This window comes from Liolophura sinensis, chromosome 8, assembly GCF_032854445.1.
Source record: "Liolophura sinensis isolate JHLJ2023 chromosome 8, CUHK_Ljap_v2, whole genome shotgun sequence".
Taxonomy (NCBI): Eukaryota; Metazoa; Mollusca; class Polyplacophora; order Chitonida; family Chitonidae; genus Liolophura; species Liolophura sinensis.
The window spans coordinates 54,237,003-54,261,019 of record NC_088302.1 but is presented as its reverse complement, the minus strand read 5'-3'; the positions used below and the strand labels follow the sequence as shown (position 1 = coordinate 54,261,019).

Sequence of the window (24,017 nt, the reverse complement as noted above, 5' to 3'; positions counted from 1 at the left end):
GTAAAGTTCCACCTCGCATATACACTGTACCATGCAGCACACGTGTCATCTCTAACGGTATGCTGGAGAAGTTTTCACGTGAAGTCCAACCTCGCATATACACTGTAACATGCCACACACGTGTCATGCCTAACGGTATGGTGGAGAAGTTTTCACGTGAAGTTCCACTTCGCATATACACTGTACAATGCCACACACTTGTCATGCCTAACAGTATGGTGGAGAAGTTTTCACGTAAAGTTCCACCTCGCATATACACTGTACCATGCAGCACACGTGTCATGTCTAACGGTATGGTGGAGAAGTTTTCACATGAAGCCCCACCTCGAATATACACTGTACCATGCCACACACGTGTCATGCCTAACGGTATGGTGGAGAAGTTTTCACGTGAAGTTCCACCTCGCATATACACTGTACAATGCCACACACTTGTCATGCCTAACGGTATGCTGGAGAAGTTTTCACGTCCGTCCTGTGGGCCATAACCTCACGGTATCTGGTGTTGTGTGCTGGTTCCTCCTGTGGGCCATAACCTCACGGTGTCTTGTGACATGCAGCTGTTCCTCCTCTGGGCCATAACCTCACGAAGTCTGGTGATATGTTGTGGTCCCTCCTCTGGCCCATAACCTCACGGCGTCTGGTGTTATATGGTGGTCCCTCCTCTGGGCCATTATCTCATAGCGTCTGTACCATGCGGTTGTTCCTCCTCTGGGCCATAACTTCACGACGTCTGGTGACATGTGGCGGCTCCTCCTCCTTGCCATAATCTCACCGTGTATGGTGAACTGCCGTGGTTTCCTCCTCTGGGCCATAACTTCATGGTGCCTGGTGACGTGCGATGGTTCCTCCTCTGGACCATAACCTCTGGACTGTTACATCACGCTGTCTGGTGACATGTGGTGGTTCCAACTCTGTACTATAACCTCACGATTTCTGGTGACGTGGTCATTTTTTCCTTAGGTCTGTAACCTCACAGATTGTGGTAAATGCGGTGGTTTCTTTGCGAGCATATCTTCTCAGAAACGGTTTATGTACAAAAGCAGGTCCAATGCTGTTGGGTACGATTGGAAATACCAAGCACATAAATAAAAACAAACTATTACTTTTCAGGTCTTTGAATTTCGTAGTGGACACGACTGACGGGATGTGCTTTTTAATGGGCGTTCTGGAGGATAGCTTGTCAGATGTGCCAGACTCTGCAGGTCCCGAGTTTTTGTACTCCTTGTCACCTTTGTGCTCAGATTATGGTAGGTAGAGGATCACCCCATTTGGTAGGTAGAGGATCACCCCATTTGGTAGGTAGAGCATCACCCCATTTGGTAGGTAGAGCATCACCCCATTTGGTAGGTAGAGGATCACTCCATTTGGTAGGTAGAGCATCACCCCATTTGGTAGGTAGAGGATCACTCCATTTGGTAGGTAGAGCATCACCCCATTTGGTAGGTAGAGCATCACCCCATTTGGTAGGTAGAGGATCACCCCATTTGGTAGGTAGAGCATCACCCCATTTGGTAGGTAGAGGATCACCCCATTTGGTAGGTAGAGGATCACCCCATTTGGTAGGTAGAGGATCACCCCCATTAGGTAGGTAGAGCATCACCCCATTTGGTAGGTAGAGGATCACCCCATTTGGTAGGTAGAGGATCACCCCATTAGGTAGGTAGAGCATCACCCCATTTGGTAGGTAGAGCATCACCCCATTTGGTAGGTAGAGCATCACCCCACATGCTCATTTAAAAGTTGTATACGGACCTAACTTTTTCCCCATAGATTGTTATAATCACCTGTGGGACCGGCCCCGATGCTTACTTGCCTTCGGTAAGTTATCATTGAAGCAGCACTAGATAAAAGAGCTGTGGAAATCCATCCCACAACAAGGAGGCACATTACATGTACTTTAAGGATCCCTTCGTTGTCATACGATTGAAAAAATTGTCAAGTACGACGTTAAAGCCCAAGCACTCACTCTCTCACTATGATCACGTGTCAGTCCCGTCGTGTAAGATATTTTACACACAATATCAGGTATTGTAAGCATCGATACTGAGGTGTGTTGTCTGGTATGGTTTTCTTTTTTTGTTTCACAAGAAAACTCTTAGTTAAGCAGATTATGTTAATATTTAGGACAATCGATCAATAGGTCATACAAACACCAACTTTGGTATGGATATTCCTGAAAGGTTCTGCATTCAGAAAAACTGGTTAGCCACCTGAATTTCAAAATGACGGCCTTTTCCTAACATTTTTAGTTGAAAAAAATCTATCCTACTGAGTAAGCCGATTGCATTGGGTAATTGTGGAGACAGTTTCTCCAATATATAAACTCTTCAGGACAAGAAAACGCGAGAGAACGGAGTCAGTGATAATATTAGGATAGTATATCAAAACACACGAGAACGACACTGGATTAGGTGTAGATGTCTCATGTTTTGACCATTTTCAGTGATCCAATGTAGTAAAAGAATACTCCTTCAGCTTTATATCCTGATTTACAGCATTTTCGGTTTAGATCGAACACTTGTAGTTTAACAGTTTATCTGGTGTTAAGGAGATGTCTTTCGTTGACATACACAGATCATATGGATTGCAGGTGTGTAAGTCACTATCAGATATATCCAGCACTACTCTGGCCACACTGAACAGGATACCATGCGTGTTAGCGTGTTACGTAGTTCTATTCAACAATACTTTGCATTGCCAATGCGGCTGAAAATGTTTAAAGGACCATAAAATTCATCACCTGAAATCTCAGAAACTGAAGCCAGTTCAGGTTTCCTAAACTAGGGAGAACTCCTGGCAAATTTCCTGATTGTATGGCCTTATCATAGATTGTTTCAGTAATCTGCTGAGCTGTATAGGAACACCCTAAACCGACTTTGAAACTTGTACCTTATCAAGTCTCGAGAATGTGTATAAACTATTTATTCATTTCATTGGTGTTTTACGCCCACTCATGAATATTTCACTTATACGACAGCGACCAGCATTATGGTGGGAGAAAACGTGTAGCAACTATGTGAAATAGCACATTTATCACTTATGGAATTCTTAATTGTTCTTCTTTATATAAAAAAAAATAACCTAAACTGTCACGAATCTCAAAAACCTTTTGCATAAATAAACAGCCTGACGGGATATTATTCATTTATGTAAATGTACCACCCGGTATGTTGCGGTTAGAAAGGTCAACCCCGTTTAATATGTATATTTGGACACAGACCGCGCTCAACAGAATGCAGTAGAATGAGGCTTTTATGTATAAAGGAGAGAACATGGCGTCATGTTTCCTTAAAGATGTTATCGATTAATAAAAACACTCGCTTATTTTGATATGTGTCAGTTTAACTGTGCCTCCGGTGGATAGAACTGATTTCGGTGTTCAGTTGGCGGGAGAGATTGTGCAGGACCTCGAATCATGGACTTGCCGCAAATAATGACAACAAATTCTGAATCAATGAAAATATGATGATTATATGTTATATCCATGAGAGAATGAGCTACAACAAGTATATTGCCAGATAAAATTTCAACTTTCTCGCTAAAGGTCGAGTAAAACATGCCCACTCAGTCCATATCACGAGAATTTAGAAGACGATGACAAATCGTTTTTCACTCCTTGCATTAGAACGGTAACTTCCCAGAACTATTCTCTCTTTTAGGTGACCCTTATGGCTTTGGACTCGGAGACAGATTTGTGATATCCCTGAAGGTTTGTGACGTCGATCTATAGACATTTGTTACGTCTATCTACAGACATCTTTGACGTCGATCTACTATCATTTGTGACGTCGATCTACACATGTATAGACATTTGAGACATGATCTATAGACATTGATCTGTAGAAATTTTTGACGTCGATCTACAGACATTTCTGAAGTCGATCTATATACATGTCTAACATCGATCTATATACATTTCTGATATCGACCTGTAGACATTGGTGATACTCTCTGGAGTGTAGGCTATAGCAATAATTCCTAGAACTTTCTCGCCTGGCCAGATCTTTAGTGAAGTTGTAAACGGAATGTAAATACACACCCTCCATACACGATCATAGCTGTACGTAAAGCAAAAATTAAAGAGCTGTTCTGGTGTATTATCTGGATGTCGTTCAACCTAAGATGTACCAATGTATTGACTGGTGTGGGGGGCGTTTTTGGAGGTTTCCTAAGTTTGGACGCTGTACATTAATGTTCGTAAATGTTCGTTGATATTTACATGATATTTTCAAAATATACACTTTTTATGGCTTGAATGTATGCTTTCTTATGACTTTAATGTAAATACGCTTCCAATGGCTTTTATCTATGTAGTTATCATGGCCTAAGGTTTTCATTTCTAATAGTTTAATATGTACACTTAGCATGCCCTTAATGTGTACATGTCTTAGTGACTTTCATGTATAGCTTCCTATTGTTTTAATGTATAAATTTGTCAACTTTTTATCTCAATCCTTGCATATGAATAAAAAAGTTGAAAATGTAACTTATCACTAATGTAGCCTGCCTTCGACTTGGGCCTATACGTCTTGGATATCTTGGAAATTAGGAACTTACAAAGCCACTTGTCTCTCAAACATATCCATATCAAGCGCCTGTTTTGTCAATATCACTTATCAAGCTAGTTTTTGACACCACAGTACGCATTTTCCTTTGGAACAAGGCATCTCTTTTTGACACCTCTTTATGATATCTCTATATCACACCTCTTCATGACACCTCTTTATGAATGAACAAGTAACACACACTTAAAGATGAAACGCTATATAGCTTGAGAGAGACGTACAATGGGGGTTAGAAAGTAAGACAATGACTTTAGGAAGAACATGTAACACGTTAAATGAACTGGTTAATGATACCTGGTGCAACAGTACATGGTCCAACGGCTAGGATATGTCACATTTGATTAGGTTTTCCGTTCAACAGTTAATATAAACTGATTAATAACAGATCTCTAGGCCATCGTACTTCGTTTTTACCAAAGGTTGATTCGCAGTGAAATTTCGCGAGAGCATAGAAACATAGGCTAAAATGCAGCATAGAAGCATAGACTATAACGCAACAGAGAAACATAGGCTATAATGCAGCACAGGCTAAAATGCAGCATAGAAGCATAGGCTAAAATGCAACATAGAAGCATAGGATTAAATGCAGCATAGAAGCATATGCTTAAATGCAGCATAGAAGCATAGGCTATAATGCAGCATAGAGGCATAGGCTATAATGCAGCACAGGCTAAAATGCAGCATAGAAGCATAGGCTAAATTGCATCATAGAAGCATAGGCTAAAATGCATTTATTTATTTATTTATTTTATTTGTGTTTTACGCCGTACTCAAGAACTTATACGACGGCGGCCAGCATTATGGTGGGAGGAAACCGGGCACAGCCCGGGGGAAACCCACGACCATCCGCAGGTTGCTGACAGACCTTCCCACTTACGGCCGAAGAGGAAGCCAGCATGATCTGGACTTGAAGTCACAGCGACAGCACTGGTGAGAGACTCCTGGGTCATTACGCTGTGCTAGCGCGCTAACCAGCTGAGCCACAGAGGCCCCTCTAAAATGCAACATAGAAGCATAGGCTTAAAGCAGCATGGAATGAATGATTTCACTAAAAAAGCAGCATAGAAGCATAGGCTAAAATGCAGCATAGAAGCACAGGCTAAAATGGAGGATAGAAGCATAGGCTAAAATGCAACATAGTTTTAATGTTTCCTATTTTTGAATTGGACGACAACCGGTTGAAAATCTAAGCGGTGAATCTTCAAAGCTGTGAAGTTTTAAAGTGTGTGTGCAGACCCATATCAAATGTATGTGTTGGTCAACATATCTTCTGTAGCAATGGTTTCCTGCTCCCGCTGTCTTCACATGATGTTTGTCACATGTTTTCCTTGGACAATGGTTTCCTGTTCTCACTGTCATCACATGATGTTTGTCACATGGCTTCTGTAGACCATGGTTTCCTGTTACCGTTGTCTTCACATGACTTTTGTCACATGTCTCATGTAGACCATGGTTTCCTGTTCCCACTGTCATCACATGATGTTTGTCTCATGGTTTCCGTGGACAATGGTTTCTTGTTCCCGCTGTCATCACATGATGTTTGTCACATGGCTTCTGTAGACCATGGTTTCCTGTTTCCGTTGTCTTCACATGATGTTTGTCACATGTCTCCTGTAGACAATAGTTCCCTGTTCCCCCTGTCTCATATGATGTTTGTCAGATGATAAAAGAATAAATTATAACATCACTCAGGTTTGTTGTTCATATCAAGAGATCATTTTGTCGTACTAGATGTCTAACTGGTCTAGATGTATAACTGTCCTAGATGTCCAACTGTCATAGAAATCTAACTGTCCTAGCTATATAACCGTCCTTGAATTTTAACCCTCTTTCCTTAATTCAGTTTTGGAGGCCTCCGTGCCCGACTTGAATATCGTGCCGGCATGTCGCAATGTTCCAGAAGCCTCTAAACAATGCCTTTGCTGTGAGTTGAAGGTCAGCTCATGATGACTTTCTCTCCGGCCGTACGTGGGAAGATCTCTCAACAAAATGCCAATGGTCGTAAGTTTTCTCCAGGTTCTAACTGGTTTCCTCCCTCCATAAAGCTGGCCGCTGTCGTGTAAGAGAATATTCTCGTGTTCGGCGTAAAAAATCAATCAAATAAATAAATAAAATTGATTGTGTTTGCGTGGTTACGTTTAAGGTTTGGGAGCCCACCTGCCGATAACGCAGTTCCAGTAATCTTAGGTTTATAGCCGGATTTTAGGGTCTTCAGGAAATGTGTACCTGTTTAGGTATATTATAAGGAATTTTGTCCAATCGCTAACAGTAAGCTTGAATAAAAGTGTTCAAATCGTGCCGTGAAAGTCCTGGTTATTTTATACGACAACTGACGCATTAGAATGTACATAAAATTGCGAAACCCATCATCTAATCTTGGAGATCTTGTGTATCGCTTTCAAATAACATCTCTATTTGATAAGTGTTTAACCCCTCTATTTGATAAGTGTTTAACCCCTCTATTTGATAAGTGTTTAACCCCTCTATTTGATAAGTGTTTGACCCCTCTATTTGATAAGTGTTTAACCCCGTACTGAAAAACATTTACGAGGGTGATCAGAATAGTGGATGAACGAAAGGCGAAGACAATACCGCACCTAACCAAGTACCAGAGAAACAAAACCGAAGACAATACCGCACCTAACCAAGTACCAGAGAAACCGAAGACAATACCGCACCTAACCAAGGACCAGAGAAACAAAACCGAAGAAATTACAGCACCTAACCAAGTACGGGACAAACATAGCCGAAGTAATTACCTCACCTAACCAAGTACCGGACAAACAAAACCGAGGACAATACCTCACCTAACCAAGTACCGGACAAACAAAGCTGAAGACAATGCCGCACCTAACCATGCACCCAACAAGCAAAACCGAAGACAATACCGCACCTAACCAAGTACCAGAGAAACAAAACCGAAGAAATTAACGCACCTAACCAAGTACCAGAGAAACAAAACCGAAGTAATTACTGCACCTAACCGAGTACCAGAGAAACAAAACCAAAGTAACTACCTCACCTAACCAAGTACCGGACAAATAACACCAAAAAATTACAACACCTAACCAAGTACCAGAGAAACAAATCCGAAGAAGTAACCGCACAAAACCAAGTACCAGAGAAACAAAACCGAGGACAATACCGCACCTAACCAAGTACCAGAGAAACAAAACCGAAGTAATTACAGCACCTAACCAAGTACCGGACAAACACAGCCGAAATAATTACCTCACCTAACCAAGTACCGGACAAATAACGCCAAAAAATTACAGCACCTAACCAAGTACCGGACAAGAAAAGCTGAAGACAATACCTCAACTAACCAAGTACCAGACAAACAAAGCCTAAGAAATTACCACACCTAGCCGTGCCAGACAAACAAAGCTGAAGAAATTACTGTACCTAACAATTTACCAGGCAAACAAAGCCGAGGAACCTTTTTAGTTCATTCAAAAACCTGATTGATTCGTACGGGAAACCTCATTAATTCCTTCACGAGATCTCGTTGATTAGTATACAAAATCTGGATGATTACTTCAAGAGTGATACCGTTTAGATCTAAATACAACATATCCAGATACAGAATCATGCTTTTGTTTTCTCCACGAATGCTCACCACGATATGGCTGGATGCATTCAATTTACAGGAATGTGGGGGCCCATATATATACTTATGTTTTGAGACGTTGACATGTAAATCTCGTTACCGGTTTTTTTTCATATTTATGGTAATAAAGGTGGTGCAGTCCCTCCTGGTTGTTCAATTCTTTTCACGGCATATCTATGTTATCTATGATATAACATGTTATTATCAGGCTGTATGATTTTTACTAAAAAAGCGACACTGAAAAGCGACACTAACAAGGGGCGGCGACGGGATGCTGAACTCATAACAGATACTTGTAGCACTATCACCATCCCGTCACGTTTACTAGGAAACAAAGAGCGGACATCCAGCATCCATACGCCTTTGTTCAAACACAGTTTACAAAGGTAAATATTTGTATTATTCAGTCAGCTCCCTACATAATCGACTTCACTCCCAAAGGCTATTCGCGCACATAAAAATATGCTATTCTAGCACAACCGGATCGATGCCCTTTGGATTTTATTTTCCAAAACTTGGTGGATCGAGATGGAAACTAAATATCGACATTTACTGAGGGTAAACCATATTCTCCAAACTGCAGCTGATGCAGCTGTACAGGATGCAAGGTTTTGGAATCTTATGTGCACACGTCTGCGGCACAAGAATTTGAATGACAATCATGTAAAAGTCTTTTACAAAATAAATGACATCGAGCAATACATCAACGATAAATAACCGAGAACAAACTATTTAGACATGAATCATGTTGGAGAGGTTAACCTGTTCGGAACAGGCGGAAAAAGTCATTGCGGCTATAAATTTTCCATCATATCTAGTCTCTTTTCTGCAGAGCCAACCTGGCCTGGAATAATGGATTCTTGGGAAGGAATGTTTTCAAGGCAACTGTAGCATATGTTTATTACCTTATGTATAGGTTAAATATACGCTTATATTTATTACCTGTGCATGCCCCGATTCTGCTGATGGTTATTGACCCCGAGGCGAGGCCTCTGCACAACTACACCAATAACTATGAACTACAACAATATGTATAGGACTAACGCTGGGAATAGTGGTGCATGTTCCCAGGGCGAGTCAATAAATGATTCTTTTGCACTAAGACCCATTTTCATACAAATACCAGATATATATGAGAATATTCAACATGGTATTTCCACCAAACCGTGTTCAATCCAACTGAACGGTTGTTTGACACTGAATTCCCAAAGCAAACATTTAACTATTTCCAAATGTGGACATACCAATTGTCTTACATGTCCATCATTTGATACATCCGCCACTTTTATTTCTTCACTGACTGGTAAATGTTTTTTGTTAATTCCTACGTTAACATAAGTTGTATTGCCTCCAACTGTATTTACTTAATAACATGCAATAAATGTGGTCAGCAGTATGTTGGGAAGACTACCCAGAAACTACATCTACGGGTGAACCGGCGCCGTAAGTTCGTGCGCAAGAAACAATTGCTAATAGGCAAGCATTTCTCTGCCTCCGACAACGACTGGGACCATTTCAGCATTCAAATAATAGAATCGGTTTATCCATCAGCAAACGAGACAGATGTCGAATTTGAACGTAAAATCCGTGACCGCGATCTTTTCTGGATGCTAGAGATTGGTCTTCCCGTATGGGTTGAATGGTAACGTTATGAGAATGGGCAATGTAACATCCAGCCAACCACATGACTCCATCACAACAAATTTATTCAATTACCATAAACGTAGACCTCGCAGTCATGGTAGGAGGAAGTTCAATAGAAACATAATTCACAAACACGTTACATTTATCTATTTAGTATGATTGTCGAGTGATACCAATAGCATGCATGCTCTGCACAGTATTACATGCACTGCCATTGAATTTGCTAAAACAGGTAGTTCAAGACGTATCCAATAACATACACATGATAGACTCTTTCTGAAGATAAGGTATTTAGACTGAGGCCTTGATTTATTTAACCTACCACACATCTTTAATGAACCTGATGTTCGTAGTGCTATGCCTAATTATTTCAATATCCAAGAGCCACCTTGCGTATCCTATGAGTATACAAAGCCTATCGCTTCCAAAATTTTCAATTATTCCAAGGCCATCAAAGAGTTCGATTTGGCGAGGTATACTTCTGGCGGTTGTAACTGTGATTGTGAAACCTACGACAAATGTAAACATGTCCTGACTGGCGACCTTAATATTATCAAGAATCACGATCAAAGGAATCTCTTTGTGAGAGGTCCTCAGTAAAGAGAAAAGAGAAATGTCAACATTCGATCTAACAAGAAAATATCATCTCGGCGCTTGAGGAATATGTTAAAAAATGGTCAAAACGGGAGAAAGTTGATTCTTCGATACTTAACGACTTGGCTTGAGATTGTCAAAAAGAAGGTTAGTTTAGCTATACACCGTATAGACATTGAGACTCTACCTAAAGTAACAGGTTCTGAAGGATCCCACTATGCAAGAAACACTCGCTGACCTTCATAGTAAATTTGTCATCACTTTAACAGACAAGGCTCCTAATAATGTCATCTTTATTTGCAAGAATTATTATTATCAAATTCTTGTTCAAGAGCTATGTACATTTACAAAAACATCCACGTATTCTGCTACTACATGTACTCTGGAGGAACTAATTAATAAACACAACACCTTTCTTAAAGAAAGGCGCCTAAATATACCTACCCGTCATACAGAAATACCACAACTTTACTGGATTCCTAAAATGCATAAATCCCCGTACAAGGATTATTGTGGGTTCAAGAAGTTGTACCACCAAACTCTTGTCAACACTTCTTACAAGAGCGTTACAAGAAATGAAGTCATTTTGGAATAAGTATTGTTGTGCCATAACAAAAAATTCCGGTGTCAACTGCATGTGGATTCTTAACAACTCCAAACGTCTTACAGGAGAACTTGATGCTGATATGCATATACCGTACAAAGACGTATCCACATGGGATTTCTCTACACTCTATACTGCAATTCCTCACAAAGATCTTATTGAAAGAATATCGTCGTTAATTGTCTCGGTATTTACTAAAACAGGTCACCGTTACATTAACGTCAGAAGCAATTAGGCTTTCTTTAGTTGCATTCTTTATAAAGGTTATCACTCATGGGATGTTACATTATTTATTGAATTACTTTATTTATTGAATATTTTACACTATGCCGGCAAGAAAATTTTTGTCATGATAAATCTATTGCATGTACTTTTATACCATATGAGATATGCACCTCACACAATACACGACTTTTACCTTAATTACAGTACTCCACCTTATCACAGACAAAGGAAAAAGCGTATTTTGGTAACACTATAAAAAGGGGTGGACCTGCTGTAGTGGCGTAGTGGACAGAGCTGCCCTGTTGTAGTGAAATAGAACTGCGGTGGGGTATTTGATAGAGCTGCAGAGGTACAGTGAATAGAGCTGATATGGTATAGTGGATACAGCTGCAGCGCCGTAGTGGATAGAGCTGCAATGGCATAATAGATAGAGTTGCAATGGTATAGTGGATAGAGCTGCAATGGTATAGTGGATAGAGCTGCATTAGCATAGTGGATTGAGCTGCAGAGCCGTAGTGGACAGAGTTGCAGAGGCATAGTGGATAGAGTTGCAGTGGCGCAGTGGATAGAGCTGTGGTGACATAGTGGATAGAGCTGCAGTGGTGTAGTGGATAGAGCTGCAGTGCCGTAGTGGATAGAGCTGCAGCGGCGTAGTGGATACGGTGCCCTAGTGGATAGAACTGCGGCGCGGTAGCAGATAGAGCTGCAAATGGCATAGTGGATAGAACTGCAGTGCTGTAACGGATAGGGCAGCAGTGGCGAGTGGATAGAACTGCAGTGGTATAGAGGATAGAGCTGCAATTGCATAGTGGATAGAACTGCAGTGCTGTAACGGATAGGGCTGCAGTGGCGAGTGGATAGAACTGCAGTGGTATAGAGGATAGAGCTGCAGTGACATAGTGGATAGAGATGTGGCGGCATAGTGGATAGAGCTGCAGTGGGGTATTTGATAGAGCTGCAGTGGTATAGTGGATAGAGCTGATATGGCATAGTGGATAGAGCTGCAGCGCCCTAGTGGATAGAGTTGCAGTGGCATAGTGGGTAGGCGGCGTAGTAAATGCGGTGCCCTAGTGGATAGAACTGCGGCGTGGTAGTGGATAGAGCTCCAGCGCCGTAGTGGATAGAGCTGCAGTGGCATAGTGGATGTTATCTGCGATGGAATTGTGGATAGAACTGCAGCACCGTAGCGGATAGAGCTGCAGTGGCGTTGTGGATAGAACTGCATTGGTATAGAGGATAGAGCTGTGGCGGCATAGTGGATAGAGCTGCAGTGGTATAGTGGATAGAGCTGATATGGCATAGTGGATAGAGCTGCAGTGGCATAGGGGATAGAGCTGCAGCGCTGTAGGGGATGGAGCTGCAGCGGGGTAGCGGATAGAGCTGCAGTGGCTTTTACATAGGTAATCTTGGCACTACCTCTCCAGGCGATCAACATAAGAGGATTAGGCCAAATACTGGTGGACACGGTATAAGTATAATCTAGCAGGTCTATACCAACATGTCGTTCCAGTGAGGCAGCACTATCCGCATTGGATTCGACCTTCTACAAGATTAAACGGTCGTGATATCAACGAAATAAGGTTGAAAGCTGCGTTAAACCCCAATCTAACAAATGAGCAAACAAAAGAGGTAGGCTTCCCATGCGTGACTTCACCAAGACTTCAAGCTTCCTTCCTCTCCTGTCCTACGTGGGATGGTCTCCAGAAATCTGCGGAAGGTCGCGGGGTTTCCCAGGGCTCTGCTCGATTTCCTCCAACCATAATGCTGGCCGCTGTCGTGTTAGTGAAATATTCTTGAGTACGGCGAAAAACAAAAATCAAATAAATACGTCAAATAAATGAAACGTCTTCATTCCTCGGGGTATGCATGTAAATGTACCGAAAGTCCGTAGATCATGGTCGTGAGGAAAAACAGAACTGGGAAGAGAATGCGAGAGAGCTTATCAATGCGTAAGGCATAGCTCTCATCTGTCTTCAAACACCCTCTGTTTTCTGAGCTGTCAGTGTAATTCTCGTGGGCAGATTCTTGGGTCTTTCCCCAGGATACCCGTTTCCGGTGATTTTTCTCGGTATAAACCAGTTCCTGAGTGGATGCCGTTGAAGATGCCGTTGAAAGTCTCTGTTAGGGACAAACAACCGAATCAGTGTATAAAACATATTAAAACACAGCATGACTTTTTTCATTCGTGTGACGATTAAATCTTACTTGTTATCAATAACTTCTTCCAAACCTCGAAACGGAACGGTGAACTTTCACACAACATATATAATTTGGTTCGGCGAAGTTATGTTACTGAAAGAAATTAAATGTCATTGATATTAGAAAATGGAGGTTAAATTTAACACTGACTAATATACTGAAATAAACTGTAATATAGCTTCTCCCACGAAAAGAACTGAGAAATACTTATCTGATCACAAATAAACTTACACCGCTTTCTTCATTGCGTGTGTGTACCATAGCCCTTTTTGTGAGAATCTTCTCGGAATCTTTTCTGGCAATTACATTTACAATAGCAAACTCCAGCAAAGCTCCGGCCACAAACACCATGCAGATGGCCATCCAGACGTCGATGGACTTCACGTAGGAGACCCGGGGGAGTTCCGCCTGTATGCTCGTACTCTGTGTGGTCACAGCCAGGACCGTAAGCAGACCTAGGCTTATGCGAGACGGCGTGGACTTGTAATCAATCCAAAAGCCGATCCAAGACAGGACGATAATCAACATGGTGGGCAGATACGTTCCCGTCAAGTAATGTCCAAACTGTCGGGTAAACTTTAGCTCCACAAATACGCAACCATATGTTCCTAAAAAATGCAGAAAATATTACTCTGATCAAGTCACTTACTGTTCCTGTTCTGTTTATCTCAAATGTACAAAAGCTGTTTTTCTATCAGAATTAAAACTATGGTTTGATTGCATTTTAGTCCTCCTCTCAAGAACATTTCCTTTATTCGACGGCTGAGAGGAGTGGAGGGTGAGGGGACGGCCATGGAAAAATACTTATTGTCCACAATTATGTCACAATCTCAATCTTCCCAGTTACCATGGTTATCGGAGCCTTGATGGAAGTAAGCGGTCTGCAATGCGCCCTCGTTTTTATGAAGCCCGCTGGAGACTGTTTGTCGTCTATCATTATGACGTGTTACTCGTGGGTTAGTAATCCAGTAGCCCACCTGTGGCCAGGGATTTTCTCTGGACGTTCTCGTTCCCCCCACACGCAATATTAGACGCTATTTTACTGCTGACAAAATTATTCAGTATAACGTTAAAAACAAAGATCGTTAGGAAAAAAACAAGCAGAGCCCGTTGTATTCCCCTCCCATAACCACTAATATTAAAAACAGATGTAAAATAACGTTTAGACTATCACTTCACGAGATCCGACAATAGGTTTGTGGACATCCTGGCGTGGTTTGAACACTAATGTATACTTTGGGTAAAAGCAGACTCAAGAGGAGGCCCGAGAGGTGATCGTCTATGAAGTTAGCATTGAGGGTAATAGTGTGGATTGTTTACCTGTAATTAAACACACATTTACACCTAAACACCTTACCCGTGGAAAATATCTCTGTGCAATCTCCAAGCTTGTAGCCGTCAAGTTCGAAATCGGGCAATGTTATATTGTTGTTCAGACTGATGTTGCTTTGGCCATCCCAAGATATCGTCAATTCCTCGACCGTGTAGCCATCTAAAACAGCGTGTATTTAGGTATGACTTTCAGCATATGGTTTCACAAGACGATTGCTGTAACCAATCAATGAGATCCTTAAAACTAAGTCATACCCATGTAACATTACAAGCTGTACCCATCAATATGATGGACGTCATATTATTGCAAAGATTTGGAAGAAACCCTCTCATGCATACACTGCGCCCCAAAGTTCACGTGTTGCTCGCTTTTACTTGGGGGTCAGGCTTTATGCTACATTGATCATTTCCATACTTGGATGAAACCGAATTTCAAGAGATAAACATCGGCCGTTGACAAATAACTGACGAACCAAGGAACATCCCGGAAAAGAGGATGACACGTGACGCCAATATTACTACTGCGGGATCCACAGACGCACACAGCAGGTGTAGATGAGAATCGCTTTTGCTGTCAACTATGCTGTATCGATAGTAAATGTCCAACAATCGATACAGAGGTTTGGTGACCCAAAAGTTCGTAGCAACTTATCCATACAAATACTTACAGGACATGAAATCGAGTCGACATCTCTGTTTGTCCAAAGGAAATTTCTGTAAATCCATGGAGCAGGCCATAATAAGTGCCAGGCTGTTGAACATAAACAGTCAGAAGATTTAATAACAGAATTATTATATTAAAGATATTTCAGAAATACTTTGAATCTGGAAATACCAGAGATTGGTGCTAATGACAGGTACATTTGAATATTGTGTATAACTTTTCTGCAGCAATCGATGCACAGTTACATTAACAAATACCTGGTATTCGTAAAATATTGATATGAAGCATTCAAATTTGAACACCATAATATAAAATATTTCCCGTTCCGTCTACTAAATTGCAGAAATCAACAGATTAGTAAAGCGTGAACCACCTATCGATTTTCGCGGAGCAAATCGTGTGAAATAAAGATTGTCGAGTCGGTACACCAAATCGTGTGAATTCTACAAACCGCACGGTCATCTACATAAAACATCTCAATAGTCGATTATTCGGGCAATGTTTTATCGAAGATTCACCGTTATTTGTATTGTGAGGGTGCACTTCCACAGCAAACGTATGTATTCATTTGGTCAGTTTATAATTCGGGCACTAAGGAGAAAACTACATTAATCCTCGACAAAATGGTACCCAAAGCAATTCTCCAGCAGCTTTTGTATGATTTCTTGTTTTGTATGAAATATGACGACAGTATTATACAATAATTTTCTTTGAAAGTGATGTGACACCATAGTCTACAATAATTCTCCTAAACGAAAGCGGGTATATTTATTGGCGGAGAAAGTCGTTTCAACAGTTGGTAAGCCATCTGAAATGGGTGAATGGGGCAGCTTACCGCCCTTCTGGCCATCATTAAACATCATTCGACTAAATACATAAATCTGACCAGTAAATGCCCAACTGTGTAATTATGGAAAGCAAGCAGAGTCAGTACGACCAACATACGATTAATACTTACCGCTGGCTGTAGAGCACTGTACCGTCCGGGTAAAGCCTCAGCAGTATGTTAGGAGATGTTAGGTCATGTCGGTAACCTCCCTTCAGACTCGGAAAATAAATATCGGGATACCAGATAGATTCTATTCGACTGTAACCAAGGTTCAAAGTTTTGTTGAAGTCTTCAAAAGCCAATCTGCTGTCTCGCCAGCGTTGACGGTAATAAATGTCTGTTGCGAACTCCTGCAATACATTCATAAATATTACACGTAATAGACATATACGTACTGACTTGCATCCTATGGCGACTTATGTAAGATCTATTATTATATTTATCATCATCAAACTGATTGATTATTACAGTTCCCTTGATTTTAGGTTTCCAATGGAAGAGTGATGACATTTATTTAGCAAGTGCAGCAGTAATGGTGTCATTTTCAAGTCACATTGATAGGTTACCTGAGTATAATCCAGTATGGGAATGACACGAGCTTCTCAACAATGCAGTCGCTGTGAGTTCAAGTCCAGCTCATGCTGGCTTCCTCTCATGCCGTACGTGGGAAGGTCTACCAGCAGCATGTGAATGGTCGTGTGTTTCCCCCATGCTCTGCCCGGTTTCCTCCTACCATAACGTTGGCCGCCGTCGTATAAGTAAAATATTCTTGACTACGGCGTAAAACATCAATGTCATTACCTTAGTACACTGATTGGTTGTCTGAGAATAATCAGATTTGGTAACAGGCGGGTGATAATGTCATTACCTTAGTACACTGATTGGTTGTCTGAGAATAATCAGATTTGGTAACAGGCGGGTTATAATGTCATTACCTTAGTACACTGATTGGTTTCTGGGAATAGTCAGATTTGGTAACAGGCGGGTGATAATGTCATTACCTTAGTACACTGATTGGTTTCTGGGAATAGTCAGATTTGGTAATAGGCCTGTGTTAATGTCATTACCTTAGTACACTGACTGGTTGTCTGAGAATAATCAAATTTGCAGTAAGCCTATGATTAAGTCATCCCTTTACCACACTGATTCGCTAACTAAAGATTACGCAGTGTGTTCAAAGGCATGCAGTTGTGTCATTTCCTTACCATGTTGATCTCCGATATAGAGCTGATCATGTGCACCATAACATCGATGGTAACTGGTGTGGGTGTATCTACAAAGAGATAGGTGTTCAGCAGGTTGTCTTCAGTACTTACGTGTAGCTTAGAATGTGACGGCCTGTGTAATGATGTTCAAATTAAAATGAACCAAAGCTAGTCGAATGTAGGAATGCCTGTTTTCTGAAAGGTAATCTGATTGTAAAATGATATTTTGAAAATTTATAATTAGCCTTTCTGGCTAATCTATAAACTATTCTCAAATGGCGATTCCAATCTTTACACAACATGTGTAAACTACTTGCAATCTTATTAATAAAAATTGTCCAAATCTGGAGTTGCTGGGCCTCCACACTTACACACATGCGAAAATCTCATCAACGATCTGAATTGTAAAAGTAACGATGTCCAGTAACTTTCCAGCCACGTGGTTTCGTCTCACAATTGTGGAAAAGAAAAAAAAAGCATCAATAATCAACAACAACAACAAAAAAAAAAACAAATTTTACTAACGTGAGTCTTCGCCTGGCCGAACAAGTCTGTTGTATCCCTTTTGCTTAAGCAACTGGTCGATCAGTTCAGCTCTAGACTCTGCCGTTTTATTTGCCATCACCCTGAAGCAAAAAAAAAAAAGAAGCAAAGTGCCGTTAGATGTAAGTTGACACCTCAATCATCAAAATCATACCTGTGCGATTAACCTTTCAGATCACATTTCACTGTCAACTTTCAATCAGTACGAATATTTATGTCAGTATAATTCTGGAAAAGTCGGGAGAAGCAGAGTGTTTTGTTTAATTATTTATTTTTATTTTATTTATGTTTTAAGCTGTACTCAAGAATACTTCACTTATACGACTACAGCCAAGGTGTTTTGAAGAAGGGCTTACAAGGCTAGGATGAGAAGGTAAGTAACCAAACGGAAGTGAAATGAGCGCATGACTGAATTGTCATAGGATCGTTCTTTGTATTATCAGAATAAGGTTTAATTTTCACAGGAACCGAAGGCATGATTTGAAAACCAATCATGAAATGTCTGCTTACAGAGCATAAATGAACTTAAACTAATTTCACAGTGTCTACAGAATGAAAGTAATCACTGTCAAAATGCATCCAGCAATACATTATTGTTCATCTCGGGGCCACTCATCGGGGCCACTCATCGAGTTATTACTCATCAATGTATCATTAATAAAAAACAGACCAGCCACATAAATAATCAGCCAGCTTATATGAATATGAATCAAACCATCCTTATTAAGTGAAAAATAGACGACGTAAATAGAGGGTAGGGGCGGTGTGGGTGGTGTGAGCTTGCTGAAAGTACACTCTTCAGACAGGTTATACCCAGGCAAAAACTTTTGGCCTTTTGGGGTCAAACTTTTCTTTGTTGTTTTGCCACCTTTGACCTATTTCACTCAAAACAAGACTACGGGCCACCCAACATTTGATATAGAACAGAAGATAGCCACCAACTCCAAGATGGCCGCCAAAATCACAGAAATGGGGCTATAGCGACTTCTATATATTCTACAAAAGTGATTTAAACATCCATTATGGGGTATTAAGACATGACAAATCCAATGAAATATGCAAAAATCACTAAAATCAAAAACGTGAAGTTGGACATGCAAATGTGAAATGTGAAAAAATATACATGGTTTCAAACCAAAAAGGAACTTACTTTTGTCAAACTCAAACCGTACAGAGAAAGAAATTATTTTTCTTGATCAATGCGTATATATATTAATGTTCATCAGAAGATTCTCGGCCACTGTCTGACTGTGAATCAGTTACATGCAGATCGTCGCTGTTGTATGAACTGCTGGCACTGTCATCTTCCGAACTATCCTGAATCCCTGTAAACTCGTCCTCACCATGGTAACTTTCTGAGGCAGTTTCACAGGTGGTGGGATTTCTTTTTCTCTTCTTGTTTGGTGGCACTTGCCTCATCGTCACTGGGATGTCCTCGTCGGCGTCATAGTTAAGTTCTCCTGCATAAAACCATTGAAATAATATAAAATGTCATTAACAACATTTAGTTTGAATGAAATGAATGATCGCGGATAGTTGTCGCCAAACAGCAAACCGTTTTACTTATATGACGGAAACGCACTTTTTCACAATGAAGGAGGCCGTAGCCATTTACGAGAATGATCGACATTTGAATGGAGTTGAACCTTGATCCTCACATGTTCACATGGATGAAAGACCTGAAGAGAAAAAGAAAGAGTAATGTCTGACTTACCAGTTCCAATCACTTTCTTGTGACGTTTGCTTCTCATCGACAGGCTAGGTGGCAGTTGAGTGCATGTAAACCATTCTAGTCGAATACCGTTATCAGTTTCTTCCTATACTCTGTCCACAATAGATGGATATGTGAAATTTTGTTGTAGACACTGGTACCATAGATATGCCTGTAGATCACTTCTCTCCAGATGCTCTGCCGTGCTGTTTTCGTCAGGCAGCAGACTTCAACTAGATTTAACTTTCTGTTTGTCATACTTTTTAACTTTTGTCACAAATTTGTCATTCCGCCGCCCTGCGTACATGCGTGTTCTGAAGAAACGCTTGACAGATGGAAGATCCTTCACAGATTCAAGCGATGGACCCAGTTTAGATAGAAAAAAGTAGTTTCCAAGCTTTTCCATTTTTTCTAGAGGCTTCACTATACCAATGCCATGAGGAAAATTTCATGAACCAATTTTCACTTTGTCTACATGACGAAAAGGCATACATAAGTAAGACAAGAATATCTGTGTCTGTTGCCCTTACAATTACGGAAGACGTAGATTTGGATGCCTCCAACACCAGTCTGGTGTCCGCCTCTTGGTGATTACTAATGGCTTGGAATTCATCACCTTTGAAAAGCCAAGTTGTGTCTTCTTCTGTAACTATCAACGGGATTCTCAACGGTTTACAAATTCAATGAATTTTTGTTCTCCTGTTTCTGTTGATGCAACTAGACCAAACATAACATGACTATCAATTTCAACACCGATTTTGATATGTCGGGCAGGTCCATCGATAAATGGGTTGAAGTACTTGTCAGTGTTGAGAACTAAGCTGTTTGACCATGGCCTCGTGCTGCTTTCTGGACCCTTTAGTTGTTTCTTTGTGAACTACTTTCAATTTAGTTCTAATATTAGGCATGATCGGACTTTTTTTGATAAAGCTGTCTGTGGTGCTGTAACGACCCTGCATCGGGCCAGCCCTCACCTTCACTTCTCTGCTGATAGTTGTTTCAGTAATCAAATCAACATGTATTGTCGAAAATGGTTGGCCAGACAAAGAACCACCAAATCCATTCGTGATAAGATCATGTCAGGTAGCTGTTTTGATTTGCTTGATGTCAGTAACATTCACATGCTGGAATGTGAGGTATCTGGCATAGTTCATGCGGTCAACTGCAAAACACTTACGGGTCAGGGCTCGTTGTGCTGGAATGTGAGGTATCTGGCATAGTTCATGTGGTCAACTGCAAAACACTTACGGGTCAGGGCTCGTTGTGCTGGAATGTGAGGTATCTGGCATAGTTCATGTGGTCAACTGCAAAACACTTACGGGTCAGGGCTCGTTGTGCAGCTGGAAGTCTCTCAATGCATTTTTTTCTGACAGAGCTTATTAGACATAAGATAGAGGAAGCTTCTTTGATATACTTGACAACAATCTGTGACTGTGTCCCGGATGTTGATGTCACATTATTATGACTGTATCAAACATAGGTTGCTTAATCAAAGCCTGAAGATTCAGTCTGAGGTTTGCGATGGCTCTTTTCATCTCAGTGTCGAATGAGGGCGAACATGTTTTTGTCCTTCATGCAGTATCTAAAAAGAGCTTCAAACTATTGTTTGTGCAGACGAACTCTTCTGTAATAATGCCGTCCCTCATTGTTTGGGCTACCGAGCTACCATCAGCTATGACCCCAGAATCAACCCACCAGTCGCTAAATCCGAGACAACCATATTTCTTATATAATATCTTAAGGGCAACAAGCATAGTGTGAAAACCACCAGTGAATGGTATGATTTTATACTTCCCCTCCTGGATCCATGAAATGATTAACATTTTTGAATTTATGGCCTCGTCTGCATGTGAAAAAAGTGTAATCTAGTTTCAAGTCATTTACCATCTCCAATATCATACCCATGCACCATTTTACCACCTTGTGTTCCGGAGGCAAGTAGTAGAAGACGATGATGTCACTGATTTCATGAGGGCTGTCCATGAACCAACACCATGAAGTTCAGATCTGTCTTCTTCTGAAATGGTTTCATCTAAGCACTTGTCCCCTACAGCTGAGCATACAGCCCAGGCTATATCTCGTTTAAGGGCCTCGTCCAGTAGTGGAGAATTCCTGTAGTTGTCAGTAAACAAAGGGAATGATGGTGGCGGAGTTCTTTTATTCGGGATCTCATATGAGCTATAATCAGATTCCTCTTGGCCTGGAATATCAAGCTCGTGGCTTGGCAGAGGATGTGGGTCGTGCGTATCAGTCGAAAGTGTGGTCTGAGGTATAGTTCCCGTTGTGTGATGGGTTGTTTGAGATTCTGTCGGTGTTTGTTGCTTCCCGTCTGAATCATCAAACGTCACACGGACACTACGACCTGTAATAAATCCCGGTGGAAGCATACTTTTATGAGCCATGCTTACAGACTTCGCCCAGTTATAAGTTTGTAAACCGACATCAGAATAGGGAATTCCAACTGCACAGGGATGAAGCAGAGTAGTAGCTTCTTTACTCCCGGCCATACGATGAATCATCAAACTTATAGCAGAAATATTCTCTGCTTGAGATGTGCTTGAAGTACTGACATATCCGTTGGAATCAAACATCAGACATATGGTGGCTCGAGGTAAATGCTCTTGCTAATGGCTAACCATCTTTTAGCTAGCTGATGGAGTAGTTTTGTGTAATTGTCGTTGAGTCGTCTTTGTCATCGATGTAGTCATGGCATAACACACATCTTTTTAAGGTGAAGAAAGGTTAGGCAGCCATATTATCGACTACGAATGCAAATATTGTGTATCAAAGATCGATAAAATATTTGTATGTACCTTAACTCCCATGAAGGTATGCACCTGGGTACCACTGCTACCTTGTCCTGATCAGCTATTTCTCGGAAATGAGCACAAACTACCTTTACAAAGCCATCCAGATAACATATGCTCGGCTACAGCAACCAAGCATGTTCTTCATAGAAGAACACTTGAAAGTTTTGTCACTGAATATCCTGGTAACATCAAATTGGTGTCGTGTGTGTGCGCTTACTCGATTGTTGTTTCAATTTATAGCTTTCCCACACTGTTAACAGTTGACTTTGACCTTGGTCTGCCCACACATGCACCTAGAATAATAGTACAGCATAAAAAGCAGCAACAGTAACTAGAGAGCGGCAAGAGAAGAAAATTAGAAACACTGTTATGACAGAAATATTTATCTCAAATATTTACTTGTGCAATTTGTGGTTTTTATCATATTATGCAACAAATAAAGAGTTTTTGGCGTATTTTTCATATTTCGCTGGATTTTTCATGTCTTAATAACCCATAATATATGTTTAAATCACCTCTGTAGAGTATACAGAAGTCGCCATTGCCCTATTTCTGTGATTTTGGAAACCATCTTGGAATTTGGCGGCCCACAGTCAAATTTTGGGTGGCCCACAGTCTTATTTTGAGTGAAATAGGTCAAAGGTGGCAAAACAACAAAGACAAGTTTGACCCTAAAAAGCCTTAGTTTTTGCCAGGGTATAACCTGTCTACTTGTAGTTGACCGACACATCCATAAATAAAGGAGAGTTAATGATTACAACGCGAACAGGTCTATACCGTGAGCTGTCTATACCGTGTGCTGTCTATACCGTGTGCTGTCAACGGCACATATTCATTGGTATCTGCAAAAACTTCCCCGTCAAACTTAAATGGAACCAGACACAATACCTATCTGATTACACACACAAAGCAAACGTTTTTAAAGACATATCAGGCTTTACAATATAGTTAAAGACGTACAGCATAGAGAGGAAACACCAGAGCAGCGACGACGGTGTGAGATAGCTGGCAATGGTCACACGTAACCGGCGAAATATGTCAGTTAGGGTTTTATTCTAACTGCATTAACAGGATTAGTATTCCAGCGCGGAGCGATGAGCCTCTCACCAATGTGATCGCAGTAAGTTCTTTGAGAACTCAAATATTTTTGAGTATGGCGTAAAACACTAATCAAATAAATCAAATAAAACCTTACAGTCTCCGAATTGTTCATAGGCTACGGATTGACACCAGGCCCGATGAAACTCAACTGTAAGGTCAATGGAATCTTAGATAAATCGCTATCTATGGGAATTTGTATTAATGGGTAATGTTTGGTCGACAATAGACAAGAGCAATATGCTGTCCTTCAGCTTTTATGACGCTCTTGTTGCCATAACGACGGGCCTAAACATACACGTTTGGTGGGCATTAAGAAAACAACATTGCTAATGGCATAGTTTACTGTGTTCGTGCAGCAGAATGGCAGCATTATGCTTG

At 40.9% G+C, this 24,017-nt stretch overlaps 2 protein-coding genes across 2 annotated transcripts; both read right to left on the bottom strand.

Annotated features, from left to right (window-relative positions):
• Positions 1 to 1,245: 1,245 nt before the first annotated feature.
• LOC135473687 (uncharacterized) lies at positions 1,246 to 1,584 on the bottom strand. The gene has a single exon (XM_064753553.1). It carries the CDS (start codon positions 1,582 to 1,584, stop codon positions 1,246 to 1,248), a length of 339 nt encoding a protein of 112 aa, XP_064609623.1.
• Positions 1,585 to 13,093: 11,509 nt separating this feature from the next.
• On the bottom strand, positions 13,094 to 22,130 carry LOC135473686 (glycine receptor subunit alpha-2-like). The gene is made up of 9 exons (XM_064753552.1): positions 21,716 to 22,130; positions 19,267 to 19,477; positions 18,000 to 18,100; positions 17,475 to 17,542; positions 16,399 to 16,619; positions 15,445 to 15,527; positions 14,802 to 14,936; positions 13,703 to 14,052; positions 13,094 to 13,363 (listed from the first exon to the last, which is right to left on the bottom strand). The coding sequence occupies exons 1-9, from the start codon at positions 22,128 to 22,130 to the stop codon at positions 13,094 to 13,096; spliced, it is 1,854 nt and encodes a 617-aa protein (XP_064609622.1).
• Positions 22,131 to 24,017: the final 1,887 nt, after the last annotated feature.

Excerpts from the sequence above, each read along its gene's own strand:
- LOC135473687 (XM_064753553.1), bottom strand. The coding sequence starts at position 1,584 with ATGGGGGTGATCCTCTACCTACCAAATGGGGTGATCCTCTACCTACCA.
- LOC135473686 (XM_064753552.1), bottom strand. The coding sequence starts at position 22,130 with ATGGCTCATAAAAGTATGCTTCCACCGGGATTTATTACAGGTCGTAGT. Across the intron at positions 18,101-19,266 it reads CTGCATGTAACTGATTCACA|GGTGATGGCAAATAAAACGG; the intron begins GTCAGACAGTGG and ends TTTTTGCTTCAG. Across the intron at positions 16,620-17,474 it reads CTATATCGGAGATCAACATG|GAGTTCGCAACAGACATTTA; the intron begins GTAAGGAAATGA and ends AATGTATTGCAG.